Here is a 17,699-nt window from a genome sequence, read left to right as displayed (position 1 = left end):
GGAGGTGGTTGACTAGCTGGCCATTTGGATGCCAAGCCTTTCACTATTTAACTGGGCCTTGTGCCCCCTCCTCACGAAGGGACTCAAAGCCTCACCACGTTAAACACAATGCGAGCAGCTGCTCGCGTGATGCTTTTACAGCGCTGTCTGAAAGGAGTTTGGATGTGCTTCCCATCCTCCAGATGCTCCGGTTTCCTCCCACGTTCCAAAGACGTTCAGGGGGTTGTAGATGGATGGGTCACACGGATGTATTTGGGCTCGTGACCTGTTGTATCTCAAAATTAAATTAAAAATGATTTAAAAAATATATTTGGTAGGCATTGCAACTGCTTCAGTCACTTAATCCCAATGAAGATTGTGCCATTAACCTGAAATATACTCTCTAAAAATATAACAGCAATTCACCATGTCAAAATCTCAGCAATCAAGTTAATCTGAAGTGTTCTATGAATGTTCAAAGCATGTATTTCGCAGGTATAATTTCTTACAGGGAGCTTTTCATATTCTCATTTTTTTCCTGTTATTTGACTATTCATTTGATGCAGAGGAGGTTATACTGGCAGAAGAGGAGACAGACACTGAGGAAAAATCACCCTTTGATGGTAAGGCTTTGAATTAAAATGCAATAATTCAGTTGCGGTCATGAGCTGTAAGAAGTGCTGTGCATCGAAATTCTGATCCTTTCGGATCAAGCCCATGGTCAGTTGGATTTACCACAGGGGGCCAACCCTGGATGTTCCCAGCCCGGCCTACCGCACATCTCCAGGAGAGGATGGAAGTCAGGACATCCGCTCCTTCACTACATTTGCTGTTAAGAGCAGTAGCAATGCACTTAACCGGCTGGAGATCTCGCGCATCTCCCACCTGACCCCTGATCTCTCTTCCAGGGAAGTCTGAAGGACATCGATCTGGCAATTTCCAATGTACCTTGGTGCTATTTAAGTGTTTATATTTTAAGGCTGTGGGGTCAAGTGGCAGGGAAGCAGTTCCTTCTCCCCTCTGAGTCTGCACAAACTATCTGTTGGTGCCCTTCCTGCTCTTCATCCCATTTTTATTCTCTCCACATCTCCGGGAGCTTCCGCTCGACTTGACCGCTCAGCCACACATCAGCCACCACCACATATGATAGTTGACCCACAGTTGGATGAGAGCGACAGGGAGAACATGATTCTGTGCAGCGCACGAGCGTGCTGGAGAAACTCACCTAGGCCATGGGTGCTCTGTGATTAGTAAGGGATTGCTTAAGGGGGGATGTGAGTGGGAAGAAAAATTTGAAAACCACTGTTTTAATCATCCCTCATGGACTCATTATGTGCACGGTTTCAGAACTCCAAAGGAAATGGGCCAATGACAATTTTTCTCAAGCAAAAGAATTCAGTAAGAATTGGGTCTAGAGCAGTGATTCTCAATCTTCTTTTCCCACTTACATCTCACCTTACCGATCACAGAGCACCGATAGCATCGGGATTACTTGAGTAGAAAGAAAAACCACTGAATTAGAGGAATGTACCGAACGATAGTGTGGCTTACTGAGAAAAGTACGGTTCAGGATAGTGCCAAGGCATCATTTGCTGTCAGTGTGGGGTCGTTTTAAGGTTCTGATAACAGCAGGAAATAAATTGGTCCTTGTTTACAAATACACACATCTTCTGTCCAGTGGAAGGGGGAAGAAGAGAATGTAGGGTGGCCCCTTTACTATGGGAGCTGCTTTCAGAGTTCAAATTATTGTCAGAGCACATCCAACCAACCCTGAGATTCCTCTTTCCTGCAGGCCAGGCAGAATTTCTAATTCTCAGTCACTGTAAACTACTCAAACAGAAAGAAGCGTATTAAAGAAAGAAATATAAACACACTCATTGTGCATATGCAGAAAAATATATTCTGTAATAAATCATGCGCAGGGTCCTTAAATGAGTCCCTGATTGAGTTTGTGGTTGAGGAGTCTCATGGTGGAGGAGCAGCAGCTGTTCCTGAACCTGGTGGTGCGAGTCTTGTGGCACCGATACCTCTTTCCTGATGGCAGCAGCGAGAACAGAGCATGCGCTGGGTGATGTGAATCCTTGATGATCGTTGCTGCTCTCCAATGGCACCATTCTCTGTCAATGCTCTCGATGATGGGGAAGTAATGTCCTGGGCTGTGTCCACTACCTTTTGCAGGGCTTTACACTCAGGGGCATAGGGGTCCCCAGACTGTCAGCACACTTCCCGCTGCATATCTATAGCAGTTTGCCAGGGTTGCCAAAGTCCTCCCAAAGTAGAGTCGCTGAGACAGTGACAGTGGAGGGGGTGGTTTGACACAGAATGTGTGGAGAGGACTGGCGCAGCCTCCCTGGAAGTCAGTTGGCTGTTCTGTCCAAGGTATCTGTCGTTACAGGGAGTCCCTAGAATTAATCTTGTCAACCAGTAACCTGGATGAATCAGGACCATCTTCCAGCTCATCCCTGCCATCAGCAGAGGGTCAGGGTCATTGGAATAATTAAGCACTCCCGAGATGCCTCATTCTTTCTTTCTTCGTTCTTTCTGCCTGTGCCAGCCATGAGAAGAGGAACAATAAAAAAGAGTAAAACTGATCTGCTGAATCCCGAAGAGGGTGAAGATCACCTGGCGGACATCTCTTCTGTAGGTGAGTGGGCTGATGGTGGGATATGTGCTGTGCTCCGGGAGAGCTCCTGTCGATGTCCCCCTTTTCAGGTAGCATTCTGAAGCTTGGGAAGTGAGGCCAGCGAAGGTGTCTAATCGACTATGGACAGCACAAGGGAACCTCCTACACCTCCCTCGCTGTAACACCGCCCTACTCTTCGACTGCTGAAACCCTCACCTGCGTCCTTGTAACCTCCCACGGACCTGAGGCCATCCAAAACCCCTATGTGCCGACTTAGACCAAGTCCCATTCACTATCCCCAACACACAGCCCAGTGTCAGTCCCCACACTGATCCCACTGCCCCACTCTCTTCCCACAGTCCCGTGTCAGTCCCCACACTGATCCCTACTGACAAATAAAATGTTTACAGGTAAACTGCAGTATCCTATGTAGCTTTGCCAAGTATATAATATGGTGTTTCCACAACATCCACATCGCATAATGCCCAATTTCACAGAACGTATCATGGGCATTAAGTGGCGCAGACCTGTACATGATGGACATCCACTTTTGCCTGCCCTAAAGGCAAGAAAAGAGTCATCATGAGCTCCCCCAATAATAAGGAAAAGATAGTCCCTTCAGTGACACTGAGTGTCCGCGATTTGCCTCTAGTGCCCCCACAGCCTCTGCAGCCGCACGGACCCCTGTTCGATCCATCGACCACCCGAACTCCAGATCCAAACCTCTGATTCAATCAGGAAGCCATCAGCCCCCGAGGCCCTTGGGGAGCCCTTCTTGCCCTCAGTGCCCTCTTGAATCCAAGTTCCAATACCTGGTTCCCATGAGCCTGTCTCCCGCAGCCTGTTCGAGTCCTTTGACCACTAGAGTCACTGCAGACTGCTTGGATCTTTCAGCTGCCGAGTCCGTTGCCACGTTCGCCTTCCTGCAGGGTCATCTCTCAGGCTTCTCCTCCTCAATATAACAACCAGATTATAATTACAGCACAGAAACAGGCCAGTTCGGCCCTTCTAGTCCATGCCAAATACCTTTTCCCACCTAATCCCATTGACCCGCACCCGGCCCATAATTCTCCACACCACTCTGGCCCATCTACCTATCCAACTTTTCCTTAAATATTAAAATCAAACCTGCATCCACCACTTCAATGGAGGGAGTTCCCCCATTTCTGGTGTCCTGCTCTGGTCAGTTGCTCCCCTGGAATCTTCATCCCCTCTTGGTAGACTGCCCAGCTCAGGGGTCGCCATCTTGGGCACAGATCGCCGCAGTCACAGGATGTTAAAAAATAACCCATTGTCAGCTGTTTAAAGCCTGTACGGAACTGTCGGCTTCATGACAAGGCAGTAGGACCCCGCAGAGCAGCACTACGTCTCCCTCTCCCCTCAATCGAATGGGTTGCAGGCTGCTACCTCGGGTGCTGAGCAGGGGTTCAGGAGAAACCTCCACGTGCTGACGAACAGACGCACTGATTGTTTTCTCTCCCGGAGCAGGGTCGCCATTCACAAGAGCAAGTATTAAAAGTGCCAAACTTGAAGGGTCTTCCTTTTTCCGCAAGAAGGAAAGACGCTTCCGATTTTTCGTCCGAAGGATCGTGAAAACGCAGGCCTTTTACTGGACTGTGCTCAGTCTGGTAGCCCTTAACACCTTGTGTGTGGCCATCGTGCATTACAAGCAGCCAAACTGGCTCTCTGACTTCCTCTGTGAGTATCCTGGCAACTTCTATTGGGCATTGGGGAGGGGCAGGGGGCTGGGGTAGTGTGAGCTTCACTGAGAGGAATGTTCTTTCTTGGGGCTACATTCTCCAAGCACAGTTCTATTCGATGAATCTCGTGGATCTGCGATGTAGCTTGTGATATAACAGTAGAAAATGCTGGAAACACTCAGCAGGTCAGGCAACATCTGTGGAGAGAGAAAAACAGTATGTTTCAGGTCAAAGATCCTTTGCAGCAGTTTTAGGAAGAGACTGGTGTCAGTCTCGGAGCACGCGCAGAATCTTGATGTTCGTTTAGCAGCAGCCTTGGTGGTTCGTGAAATAGCTTTTTTTTTAAATTTTTTTAAAGTTTTGTAAATTAAAAAAAACATAGGCATTCAGCACGGTTACAGACTCTTTCGGCCTCAAGCCCACACCCGATTGCGCCCTGTTGGCCTACAGCCCATGCACGCTTTGAAGGGCAGGAGGAAACCGGTGTGCCAAGAGGAAACCCACGCAGACACAGGGAGAACTCCTTACAGACAGTGCCGGATTCGAACCCTGGATAGCCTGTGCTGCGATAGCATTGCGCTAACTCTATGATAATTGGGCTGCCCTTTCGTAGTAACTGCGTTGATCACTCTCACAGCCGCTGATTTGCCTGTTATATTAATGTTAACCTTAAATGCATAGATTAACCTTGCCACCATTTTCTGTGAACTTTGGCGGATCCAAATTGGTGCTATAACGTGTGGTCTTTTTGTGAACTGCCTGCATGGTCCACAGTATCTTATGCAAACGTGACAACAAAAATATCAATTCAATAAGCTCGGTAAGGTCAGCCTTGACGCTGTTGAGTGGCAGAGCAGGCCCAAGCAGCCAAGTAGCCCACTGCTGTGACTGAGTCTCCTGTTCTGCTATCCTTGGACGAAGAGCAGAGGAGATCCCCAAAGTGCACCATTCTCATCTCATTCACCATCATGTCTGTCTGTGGGGGCTGTCTGTGCTCAAACTGCAGTGCCAACACTGCGATGTGTTTCGTGCCAGTGGCTTCATGGTTGGCGTAGCTGTTAGCGCAACGCCTTTACAGTGCCAGGGATGAGGACTGCGCTATCTGTGAGGTGTTTGTGCGTTCTCCCCGTGTCTGCATGGGTTTTCTCCAGGGGCTCTGGTTTCATCCCATCGTTCAACACGTTCTAGGGTGTTGGTTAATGGAGTGTAAATTGGGCAGCATGGACACTGTGGCCCATTACCGTACTATATATCTAAATTTATTTATTAGTAATAAAATTTTATTAAAAAACTTCTCTAGACCCTTCCAAAAGGGTCTGTTCAAATTTGTTTATGCTCCAACTGTCCCTGATTTCGTACACGTTGGGCAAGATTTGTAATTTGTACATCGGGGAGTGTGCATGACACACAGAGCAGTGTCTTTTACAGACTGATCTAGAAGGCCTTGCTCTGTAGAAGGGCCTGTACCGTGCTGCAAAGATGGTATTTAGCCTGGAATTGTGCGACCCACCGAGTCTAATTTCTCTGCTTTCATTTGTAATGCAAAGTGGCGATGATCACGGTACGACTGACTGAAGCAGCCATTCACAACCACTTTTCGGACTAAGGCCTCCTTAGGCCTCTGTTCAATGTTTATGAGCCCCCTTCCCTGTGAAGAGGTCAAGTTTAGTTGTTTTCTACCGTACCTCTCTCTCCTACCAACTACATAAAAAAACATGAAAAATATTTTGCGTGATGTGAAGTGAAAAGAAAGCTAGACCTTTATTTAACTGTGCTGTTGGCCCCCGGCAGCGGGGGCGGGGGGGGGGCTCCATAGAGGCCCCGTTGAGAATGGCTGCTCCAGGCGGATTATGATTGGCCGACAGATTGTCCATGTTCCCTCTGTTTCAGACTATGCAGAATTCATATTCCTCGGTCTCTTTATGTCGGAGATGTTTATAAAAATGTACGGGCTGGGCACGAGACCCTACTTTCATTCTTCTTTCAACTGTTTTGATTGCGCGGTAAGTGACGCTCTCTCTGAAACCTTTGTTGCTAGATTTAGATCTGTTTATTACTGCCACCCAGGTCATGAGGAGAAGATTCCTTTAGCGCCGATCAAGAGAAGGCAAAGAGTTAGGGTCTCACACTTCAGACAGTAAAGGGAAAGGCAGGAAAATCCCTCCAGAGACAGCGGATGCAGCGGATTACACTGCCCCCATCGATGCAGACTTGATCCCGATGCCTGATCTCCTCGGAAGCCCAGCTCCCAATTCCCGTCAGCACCTGTGGCCTAGAGAGAGCTGCCCTCTCCTCTGCACCTCTAGACCCATTTCCCTGTGGCCTAGTGTGAAATCTCTTCTCCTCCATACCCCTGGGTCCCAATTCCCCACGGCCAGGCAGGAGGTCTCCCCTCCTCTGCATCACTCGTCCCAATTCACTGTGGCCTAGTGGGAGGTCTCTACTGCACTGCTTGTTCTGGTTCCTAATGTACTAGTGTGAGGTCTCCTCTCCTCCACCATCCTGGGGTCCTGATTCCCTACAGCCTAGTGGGAGGTCTCCTCTTTGCTGGTCTCGATTCTCGTTGGCATCTGTGGCCTAGTGAGAGTACTCAGGCCAGTGAGCCCAAGGTAGGGACACTCTTGCCCAGCTCTGCTTCATCTTGACTTTGGCTGTCCTGCTTCCCCTCAGGCTCCCAAGTGCCCTCCCAGTGATTGCCGATACCGCCACTGCCACAGCCTCCTCCTCCTCCATCGCAACCCCCTCCTGACCTTCTCGGTATAGCCCAACAGCAGGAGCCATCACCTCTTGGCTTCACCGCCACTGCCTGGGCCTCCAACACAGCCATGGCTGCTCTCAACGTCCCCTTTCTTCTATCTCAATGTGTCCACCTGGACAGACATGATGGAAGCACTTAGCATTGCCATGGGTCCAATCCCCATGCCTAGCCCTTGCTGAAATGGTCGCCATCTTGACAATCTCTGGAAACAGCTATCCCAGTCAGAGGATCTGACTGCCAGTCAGAGACCCCACCGTCCCAACATTATGGCCTTTAGTGGGAGTTTCCTGGAGTTCGTGCACTGTTTATGCCACATTGCTCAGTGGCAGATGAGGAGAAATCACAGATGTGTTTTAATGAGAATGGATTTCTTCCTGAATTGGTCTACTAAAATCGACCTAAATAATTTTTATAATTTTATTTACCCATTGCACCCAATTAACCTCCAACCACTTACGCCAGCTTTTGGAAGGCGGGTGGAAACCGGGGCACCTAGAGAAAACCCATGCAGGTCACGGAGAGAAAATACGAACTCTTTGCAGGCAATGCTGGATTCAAACCTGGGTTGCTGGCACGGTAATAGCGTTGCACTAACTGCAAAGCCAAAGGATTATGGTGGAACACTCGCCCAGTTCCTGGATGAATATATTTTCGCAAAATTCAAGATGCTCTTCACCACACAAGACACCACAGGCCACTCGATAGGTATCCTATCCACAACCATTCATACACAGCACGGTAACAAATCCATGAGTTCATGCTGCACAAATACCCCAATTAACCTACAACCGCCCCACACCCCCGTATGTTTTTGGAGCGCCCTGGAAAATGGCACGCAGACAAGGGAAGAACATGCAAACTCCTGACAGCGCCAGCTATGAATCCTGGTCGTTAGCATAGGTTAACCCAAGCTTACCGTGCTGCTCTCACTAACCTTGCGTAGACTCAACAACTAGGATACCAAGTTCCAAAGATTCATATAGACAATCTTCCTCAAATCAACCGTGATTGGCCATCCCCTTATTTTGACCCCCAAGCCCCCCATCGCTCCAGGTCTACAGACAAAAGAAACACCCTCTTAGTCATCATTCAGGGGCCTTTCTGTTCAGCGTGGGTGATCCTGTCTCTCCATCCGTCACGATCTCTGACCCTCCAAATTGTCGTTGTTGCCTCCCCTCTTCTCCTTCGGTGAAGACTCCATCTTTGAGCTGAGATCATAGTCAATGTTGAGTTCATGATTATTCAAGGGAAAAATGCTGAAGTGGTTTCCTGTTGCCTTCTTCAGTTACAATGTCTGTACTGGACGGGTAAACCCTGGCCATTGATCAGCAGATTCATCTGCCCTGCGTTATTACAACCATAAATTCCAATTTGTAGAATCTGCTTGTAAAAACCACCCACTATCTGCAATCCATGGCTTCATGTGACCTGATTGGGAGGCTACGACACCTTGCCTGAGGTCTATCAGACGGAAGGAGCGTCTTACGCCTCATTTTGCCGAGCAATTGCGCAGCCCCGACAGCTCTTAGTCACTTCAACCCCTCTTGGAATCTGTCGTCTGACGAAATTTCCTGTTTCCTTGCAGGTTATTATAGGCAGTATTTTTGAGGTGTTCTGGGCTGCCGTGAAGCCAGGAACCTCTTTTGGCATCAGTGTTTTACGGGCACTGAGGTTACTCCGCATCTTCAAAGTCACAAAGTAAGTTTGCCTGGGTTTCTAAGTACTGCCTTGTGTTAGTGGACAATAGCCACGATTGTGCTCAGATTGTTCATTCACTGGCCATATTGACTGAAGTCAATTTACTTCAAATAGGTTAGAACACAACTTGACAATGACTTGATTCAGACTGTTCGAGGCCCCGGTGGGAATTCCCCCATGATTATACCCCATTTTGTGGACTTTCAGAAGGAAGTCCTTGGAAACCACGGATCACGGGAGACTACAAATGTTGGAATCTGTAGCAAAAAGCAATCGGCTGGGGGAACTTAGCGGGTCAGACAGAGGAATGGCCAGCCTTTCAGGTCGAGATTTGACACTAAGACCTGAAAGGTCAACCATTCCTCTCTGACCCCACGGATGCTGCCAGACCTGCTGAGTTTGATTTGTTCTCATGGGTAACTTTGGTGAAAAACATGTTTTAGACCATAAGACCTAGGAATAGAGATAGGCTATTCAACCCATCGAGTTTGCCCCGCCATTTAATCATGAGCTCATCCATTTTCACACTCTGCCCCATTGCCCGCCTTTCTGTGGATGCCCTGGCTAGTCAAGAATCTATCAGTCTCCGTGTTAAGCACACCCGCCTGTGGCAACAAGTCCCAAAGATTGGCTACCCTTTGGTTGAAGAAATTCCTCCACATCTCTGTTCTAAGCAAAGACCCTTTAATCATAAAGTTGTGCCCTCTTGTCCTAGACTCTCCCAACCTTTCTACATCAACTCTGTCCACGCCTTTCAACATGCCAAGTATTCAAATCAAATCCCGCCCCCCCCCCCCCCCCCACATTCTCCTAAATTCCAAAAAAATGCAAGCCAAGAGCTACCTCAAAAGATTCTCGGAATCATCCTGGTGAACGTCCTTCAAACCCTCTTCACCCTTTTATTCCCCAAGTATCTCAGTTTCTGACCTGTACCAGCAAATATCCAAAGCCACGTATACATTCTTCTGTATTGATGCATCATTTGCCCCGTTTCCAAAATACCCCAAGGTGCTGTTCATGGTTGCTGTTGAACAAATGTTCATGCAATAAGGAGATGCTAAAGCTGAGGACAAAGTGTTTGGTCAAGGAATTGGGTTTTAAGCAGCACCCAACAGGAAGAGAGAGTGTCCAGAAAGAGAATTCCAGAGTTATGGGGATTGGCAGCTGCAGGTGTAGCCAAGAATCAGGAATCGAGTGGGTGAAATTAGAGGAGCATCAATGACCTCATGAATTTTGGAGTGGGAAGGATGGGGAAAGGTGCAAGACTGTGAAGGGACTGAATCAGAGATAAGCATTTGCAAATCGACTATAACCAGGAGCAGGTAGGTCAGGAAACATGGGAATGGCAGGGCTTAATGTGAGATGGGGCAAGGTTTAGGCCCTAAGATGCAGGTAGGGCATTCAGCCTATCGGTCCGTTCCGCCATTCAATCATGAGCTGATCCGTTCTCCCACTCAGCCCCACTCCCCCCCCCCCCACCTTCTCCCCATAACCTTTGATGCCTTGACTTCAGATACCTATCGATCTTTGCCTTAAGTACACCCAACAACCTGACTTCTGCAGCTCCACGTGGTTGCGAATTCCAGAGGGTTCACCACTCTGGCTGTAGAAATCCCTCCGCACCTCCATTTTACGTGGGTGCCCTTCCATCCTGAAATTGTGCCGTCTTGCCAAGGGAAACACGTCCACTCTTTCCAGGCCTTTTAACATTCGAGATGCTTCAAAATTTCCCTCTCGTTCTTCTGAACTCCAAGGAGTACAGTCCAGTTCAGAATGGAATAGTTCAATCTAATGGGAACAAAGACAGGGACGAGGGGGGGATTCAGCAGCAAATTATGTGAGGGAGGGGCAGGGTCAGGCAAGTTTATGATGTGTCTGTGCAGTCTGAACATTGTTGGAGTTCAAGCCCATCAGCGCAGGACTCTGGATTACCTGGAATACTCTCGTTTTGTACCAGGACAGTAGGGGAGAGGGATGTTCATACCTTATCAAATGGCCTGAGTATCTGACAGAGATTTCTGCTTCTTCCCCAGATATTGGGCTTCTCTCCGTAACTTGGTGGTCTCTCTCCTGAGCTCCATGAAGTCCATCATCAGCTTATTATTCTTATTGTTCCTCTTTATCGTCGTCTTTGCTCTTTTAGGAATGCAACTCTTCGGGGGCCAGTGAGTACAAATTGTTAGCGATTTCACCTGTACTCAGATCAGGTGGTGGGGTGGGGTTGGGGTGGGGGGGGGGGGGGGGTTTAAAATGCATTACAATAAAGGAAATGGTTCTCTATTGGAGAATATTGCTCGTGTTACAATGGGACTCGCTTCAAGTCGATGGGCCAAGTCAATGGTGCCTGTTCGGGCCATGACCTGAAGAAGACAATGGATCCTTAAAATTGCCTTGATCACAACTTCAAACTGACTTTACAGTCTGTGGCAATGTGTAAATGAACCCAGCTTCAGAGCAAATGAGGTTTAGCTTAATTCCCACAGGTTTATCTTAATTCCCTATCAGTATTGGTTAATGCCAAAGTTAATTGGTTTTAGTGGCCTTAGATGAAAGAGAATAAACAGGGAAATCAAGAAAGGGTGAATGGGACCAATGGATAGCTCCCTTGAGTTCCTGCATCGACCCAATTGGCCAATGGCTCTCTTCTGTGTCTTAACAAATAGATGCTTAGATTAGTCCCTCACTGCTAAATAAATCGGGTAGGATGTCCATGCACTGGATAGGATATCTAATCATTGGATTATATGTTTATTCACTGGGTTGGACATCTAATCACTGGATTATATGTTCATTCACTGGATAGGATATCTAATCATTGGATTATATGTTTATTCACTGGGTTGGTCATCTAATCACTGGATTATATGTTCATTCACTGGATAGGATATCTAATCATTGGATTATATGTTTATTCACTGGGTAGGACATCTAATCACTGGATTATATGTTCATTCACTAAATTGGATATTTATTCACTGGATAGGATGATCACTCACTGAATAGGATGTTGATTCACTGGATTGGATGTTCATTCTCTGGGTTGAATGTTCATTCACTGGGTTGGATGTTGATTCACTGGGTTGGATGTTCATTCTCTGGATAGGATGTCTAATCACTGGATTGGATGCTTATTCACGGCAATAAAAGAATCTTGAATGATCAGGCTGGGCCCACCATCTATGGTTTGGTAGAGTTAACCATTGGACAACTGCTTCTGGTTCTGTCTCTCAGGTTTGAAGTTCAGCGAACGTGTAGGGTCAGCATGAGAAAACTCTCTCAGCAGGGGTGGGGGGGAGGGAGAAAGGGGGCACATACCACGTTAAATGCAGCATCTTGGGATCTGCAATCTCATGTGCCTTGATGAAGGGCTCAAGCCCAAAACAACGGTTCTGCATTTCTACCTGCTGAGCTTCTCGTGTTTTTAAATACTTAGCGCCAGCCTACAATAGCACATTTCCCCTGCACTTTAATTAGAGTGAAATTAGAGGCAAATAAAACCAGTTTTGATTCCCTTTTTTTTAAAATATTGCAGGTTTAATTTTGAGACTGGCACACCCTCGACTAACTTTGACACGTTCCCTGCTGCAATAATGACCGTATTTCAGGTAAGTGCTGAGTAAATCACCAGCTGCTCCCAACCCTGCTGTGGGTAAGGAGAGTGGAACTCCCATCCGTGCCAGTTTGCTGTGTGAATAAAGACAGTTGATTTAAATCCTTAAAATCTAAGCCATTGCAGTCAAGCCTTTTAAATGTGAGAAAGCCTCAGAGTCCTTCACTCAACAAATTAGTGCTGTGCAGGCAATTAACATGGCCAATTTAACCATCTTTAATTGTGAAGATGTTGCTCCTCAGGCCTTGGCCTGTTAAAGCTGCAGTCACTGAGTGGCAGCTCGGCTGAAGCTGGAAGTCGAGGATGCTTTAAGGGCACCTAAGCCTGAACTCAAGCATCCTACTAATTCGTTTTTATTTTTAAAAAATTATATAATTACATAGCGCAAAGTCTAAAGATTAAACTTCAATTAAAATATTGCCTTTGTCAAGTGTGATGCATTCTTCCCCGTGGGGTGCCCAATACTACTGGATCTCTCTCTCTCTTGATATCTTTCTCTCATTCTATCTTTGCTCTCTCTATATTTCTCGTTCATTATATCTCTCTCTTCCTCTCTCCCCTCTAACACTTATTCCCCTTCTCTCACCCATCCCTCTACTCCTCCCACTCTCCCCTGCTCTCTTCTTTCCCCCTCCCCTTTCTATCTCACTCCCCTTCTCTCACCCATCCCTCCCACTCTTTCCCCTTTCTCTCTCTCCCCTTCTTTCAGCCATCTCTCTACTCCCTACCTCCCTCTTTCTCACTCCCCCACTTTCTCCCCTCCCCCACTCTCTCCTCTTGTCTCTCACCCATTTCTCTACCCCTCCCTCCCTCTTTCTCTTCCCCACTTTCTCCCCCTCCTCTCCACTTCCCTCACCCATACTCTACCCCTTGTACTCTCCCATTCTCACTGACCACGCTGTCCGTCTCTCCCCCCCCCTGTCTTTCCCTCTCGTCCCCTTGATCCCACTCACATCCCTCTCTCCCCTCTCTCTTTCTCCTTCCCTTTTTCCCACTGCGAACCACCCAATTGTAAACAACATTAATGTGGGGGCAGATGAATTTGATGGATGGGTCAACCTTTGATTGGCTGCCTTGGTCAGGCTCAAGATGGAACAATCAGGGGGTCTTCCACCCACCTTCCTGCTGTACAGGTGAGGGTCAAAATATTAGAGCCACAGGGCGACCCCTCTGCATATGGCCACCGCACACTAGCAGCTTGGGAAGCTGCAGACCTGTCTGAGATGAAGAGGTTGAGGAGGTCAAGGCTACTGGCCCCCATCCTGACAGCATTTTACAGGAGCCCATTTGTCCGGCTGCATCATTGTTTGGTACGGTAGCTGCAAAGCATCAGACCAGAATATAGAGGAGCATTAAAATATCTGAGAAGAACACTTGAGTCTCCCTTTCCTCTACTGGCAACATTTATCAAAATGCTCAACAAATTAGTGAGGGCCCTTTCCATCCAAAACACAATATCTTTAACCCACTACCACAGTGGTCCTCAACCTTTCTCTTTCCATTCACATCCCACTTTAAGTAATCCCTATGGGGGGAAGTCACGTGATGGAGTAGTGGCCAGACGGTGAACTCCAACCCTCTCCAGAAAAGTTGAAAAAAATAAAGGAAAGCACAAAGGCACAAAAATAAAAATTAAAGTAAAGTGAATATAAAGGTGGAAAGAAGATGGCGACGAAAAAAGAAAAGTCGAAACCAACGGTAAGAAGAGAGGAAGAGAAGACAACGGAAGATGAAGGAAAATGCCTTACCTGTTCGAAGAGGCCCGCGGTGGAGAGAGAAACCCGCTCCCTCAGGTCGGTAGAATATGGACTACAAAAATGGCTCGCTGAGCCGAGTAAAAGTGCGCAACCGTGCATGCGCGACTCCTCGCGCATGCGCGATGCGCATGCAAAAAAACACATCGACGGGAGGGGCGACCAGCTGGGGAGTCGATCTCCACAGCCGGCAATGACAGCTACAGAACAGCAGCAGCAAGAGGAGAACATAGAAGACAACGAAAACAAGAAAGAGGAGAAGAAAAAGAAAACAAAGAAACAACAGATGGCCAACCCAGAGGAAGAAGAAGAGGAAGAGGAAGAGTACAGTGAAATGGAAGAAGAAGGGAAAGGCAAGATAAAGGATATACTTTCTCTTATTAAAGAATACATGGATTCATTTAAAGAATGGCAAGCACAAGAATTTAATGATTTAAGAAGAAGAATAAACAGTACAGAAGAGAAAGTGAATAAAATAGATATGACCATATCAGAAATAGGAAAAAGAATGGACAAGGTGGAAGAACGAGAAGCAGCAATAGAAATGGAGGTAGAGGACTTAAAAAAGAAATTAGAGGAATCTAATAAAAAAGTTATAGAGACACAAGAACTGTTAGCTCAGAAAATAGATATAATGGAAAATTATAACAGAAGAAATAATATAACGATAGTGGGCCTTAAGGAAGATGAAGGCAAGAATATGAGAGAGTTTATAAAAGATTGGATCCCCAGGATCTTAGGATGTCCAGAACTACAGCAAGAAATGGAAATAGAAAGGGCACATAGAGCATTAGCCTTTAAACCACAACCACAACAAAAGCCAAGATCCACTTTAGTAAAATTCCTAAGATATACTACAAGAGAAAAGGTACTGGAGAAAACAATGGAGAAAGTAAGAGAGGACAACAAGCCACTGGAGTACAAAGGGCAAAAAAATTTTATTTATCCAGACATAAGTTTTGAACTCCTGAAGAAGAGAAAGGAGTTCAAAACAGCAAAGGCGATTTTATGGAAGAAAGGGTATAAATTTATACTAAAGCATCCAGCGGTATTGAAAATATTTATTCCAGGACAGCAAAACAGACTATTCTCGGATCCAGAGGAAGCACGAAAATTTGCAGAACAATTACAAAATAGACTGAGAGATGAAGACGTGTAACGAGAGTACAAAAGACTGCGAACTAAAAAGACGTGTGTATAGGACTATATACATATATAATACATATATTACATAAGTGTATGTGCATTTAAAAGAAAATATATAGTGTATAGAGAAGAATTAATGAGGGAAAAAAAAGGGAAGAGAGGAGTAAAGAGGGAATTTAGAGAGTGAACTTTGTTGTATATAAAAATTGAAATCTTTTCTGGGGGGGCTGGGTAGGGAGAAATTACGGTCACTGCAAAATCAGTTGACGCTTGCGAGTGAATTCGCAAATCCAAATGGAGAGGGGAGATGTGGTTGCCCGACAAGGGAACTCAGGAAATGGAGGGGACAATGGGGTTAAAGAAATATTAGGTAGGAGAATAAGGGGAATGTTTGATGTGTTAAAAATGTTGTCTTATAAACTGTTCAAAGAAAGAGAGCAGAAATGGATGAGAAGGAAAGGTGATGATGAGGAAACGGAAGGGAAAGATAAACAAAGTATAAAATGGCTACATTAAACTATATGACTTTAAATATTAATGGAATACATAACCAAATCAAAAGGAAGAAACTGCTAAATTTACTGAAAAAAGAAAAAATTGATATTGCATTTGTGCAAGAAACACACTTAACTGAAGTGGAGCACAAGAAATTAAAGAGAGATTGGATAGGACATGTAACGGCAGCGTCATATAACTCAAAAGCTAGAGGAGTGGCTATATTAATCAGTAAAAATGTACCAATTAAAATAGAAGAGGAAATAATAGATCCAGCAGGAAGATATGTAATGATAAAATGTCAGATATATTTGGAGTTTTGGAATCTACTCAATGTATATTCACCTAATGAAGAAGATCAAAAGTTTATGCAAGATATGTTTTTGAAGATAACAGATACGCAAGGGAACATATTAATAGGAGGGGATTTCAACCTTAATTTGGATTCAAACATAGATAAAACGGGGAAAAAAATTAACAGAAAGAATAAAGTAACCAAATTTATAATTAAATCGATGCAAGAAATGCAACTTTTGGATATATGGAGGAAACAACACCCAAAGGAAAAGGAATATTCATATTATTCGGATAGACATAAAACATATTCAAGAATAGATTTATTCCTGTTATCAGCTTGTATACAAGATAGAGTTAGGAAAACAGAATATAAAGCTAGAATATTATCGGACCATTCACCCTTGATATTGACAATAGAGTTAGAGGATATCCCTCCAAAAATGTATAGATGGAGATTAAACACCATGCTACTTAAAAGACAGGATTTTAGAGAATTCATAGAAAGACAAATTAAAATGTATTTTGAAATAAATACGGAATCAGTGAAGGATAAGTTTATATTATGGGACGCAATGAAAGCGTTCATCAGAGGGCAAATAATAAGTTACGTAACTAAGATGAAGAAGGATTACAATCAGGAAACAGAACAGTTGGAAAAGGAAATAGCAGATATAGAGAAAGAATTAGCAAGGAAGGAAGACACTACTAAAAGAAGGGAATTGGTAGATAAAAAAAATAAAATATGAAACATTTCAAACATATAAGGTGGAGAAAAATATGAAGACAAAGCAGAAATATTACGAACTAGGAGAAAAAACGCACAAAATTTTAGCATGGCAGCTTAAGACAGAACAAACTAAAAGAATGGTATTGGCATCAAGGAAAAAAGACAAACAGATCACATATAATCCAACAGAAATTAATGAAAATTTCAGAGAATTCTACGAACAATTATACCAAACTGAAAACGAAGGGAAAGAAGGCAAAATAGATGAATTCTTAACTAAAATTGAACTACCGAAATTACAAACAGAGGAACAAAATAAATTAACAGAACCATTTGAAATAGTAGAAATACAAGAGACAATAAAAAATCTGCCGAATAATAAAACACCAGGAGAGGATGGTCTCCCAATAGAATTCTATAAAACATTTAAAGATTTATTAATTCCTCCCCTCCTGGAAGTAATCAACCAGACTGATAAAACACAAAGCTTACTAGATTCGTGCAAAACAGCAATAATTAAAGTAATACCAAAGGCAGGGAAAGATCCACTTGCACCAGCATCATATCGACCAATATCTCTACTTAACACAGATTACAAGATAATAGCTAAATTATTAGCAAACAGATTAGCTGATTATGTACCAAAAATAGTAAGTCTAGACCAAACTGGATTCATAAAAAAAAGACGAACAACAGATAATATTTGTAAGTTTATTAACTTAATTCATGCAGTAGAAGGAAATAAAACTCCAACAGTAGCGGTTGCTTTAGACGCAGAGAAGGCCATCGACAGAGTAGAATGGAATTATTTATTCAAGGTACTATAAAAATTTAGTTTACCAGAGAAATATATTAATTGGATTAAAACATTATATAAGGGGCCATTGGCAAGAGTGACAGTAAATGGATATG

General features: G+C 44.9%; 1 protein-coding gene across 1 annotated transcript in view; it reads left to right on the top strand.

Moving 5' to 3' along the window:
* Nucleotides 1-17,699, top strand: part of LOC138758466 (voltage-dependent P/Q-type calcium channel subunit alpha-1A-like) — a 371,903-nt gene that overhangs the window by 151,291 nt on the left and 202,913 nt on the right. The window contains exons 8-14 of the mRNA XM_069927418.1: nucleotides 546-602; nucleotides 2,534-2,623; nucleotides 4,091-4,300; nucleotides 6,193-6,305; nucleotides 8,646-8,758; nucleotides 10,792-10,923; nucleotides 12,291-12,363. Of these exons, the coding sequence (XP_069783519.1) occupies nucleotides 546-602; nucleotides 2,534-2,623; nucleotides 4,091-4,300; nucleotides 6,193-6,305; nucleotides 8,646-8,758; nucleotides 10,792-10,923; nucleotides 12,291-12,363 (788 nt within the window). The remainder of the gene's footprint in view (nucleotides 1-545; nucleotides 603-2,533; nucleotides 2,624-4,090; nucleotides 4,301-6,192; nucleotides 6,306-8,645; nucleotides 8,759-10,791; nucleotides 10,924-12,290; nucleotides 12,364-17,699) is intronic.

The sequence above is a fragment of the Narcine bancroftii genome, chromosome 3 (assembly GCF_036971445.1).
Source record: "Narcine bancroftii isolate sNarBan1 chromosome 3, sNarBan1.hap1, whole genome shotgun sequence".
Classification (NCBI taxonomy): Eukaryota; Metazoa; Chordata; class Chondrichthyes; order Torpediniformes; family Narcinidae; genus Narcine; species Narcine bancroftii.
This window is presented reverse-complemented; position numbering and strand designations above follow the sequence as displayed.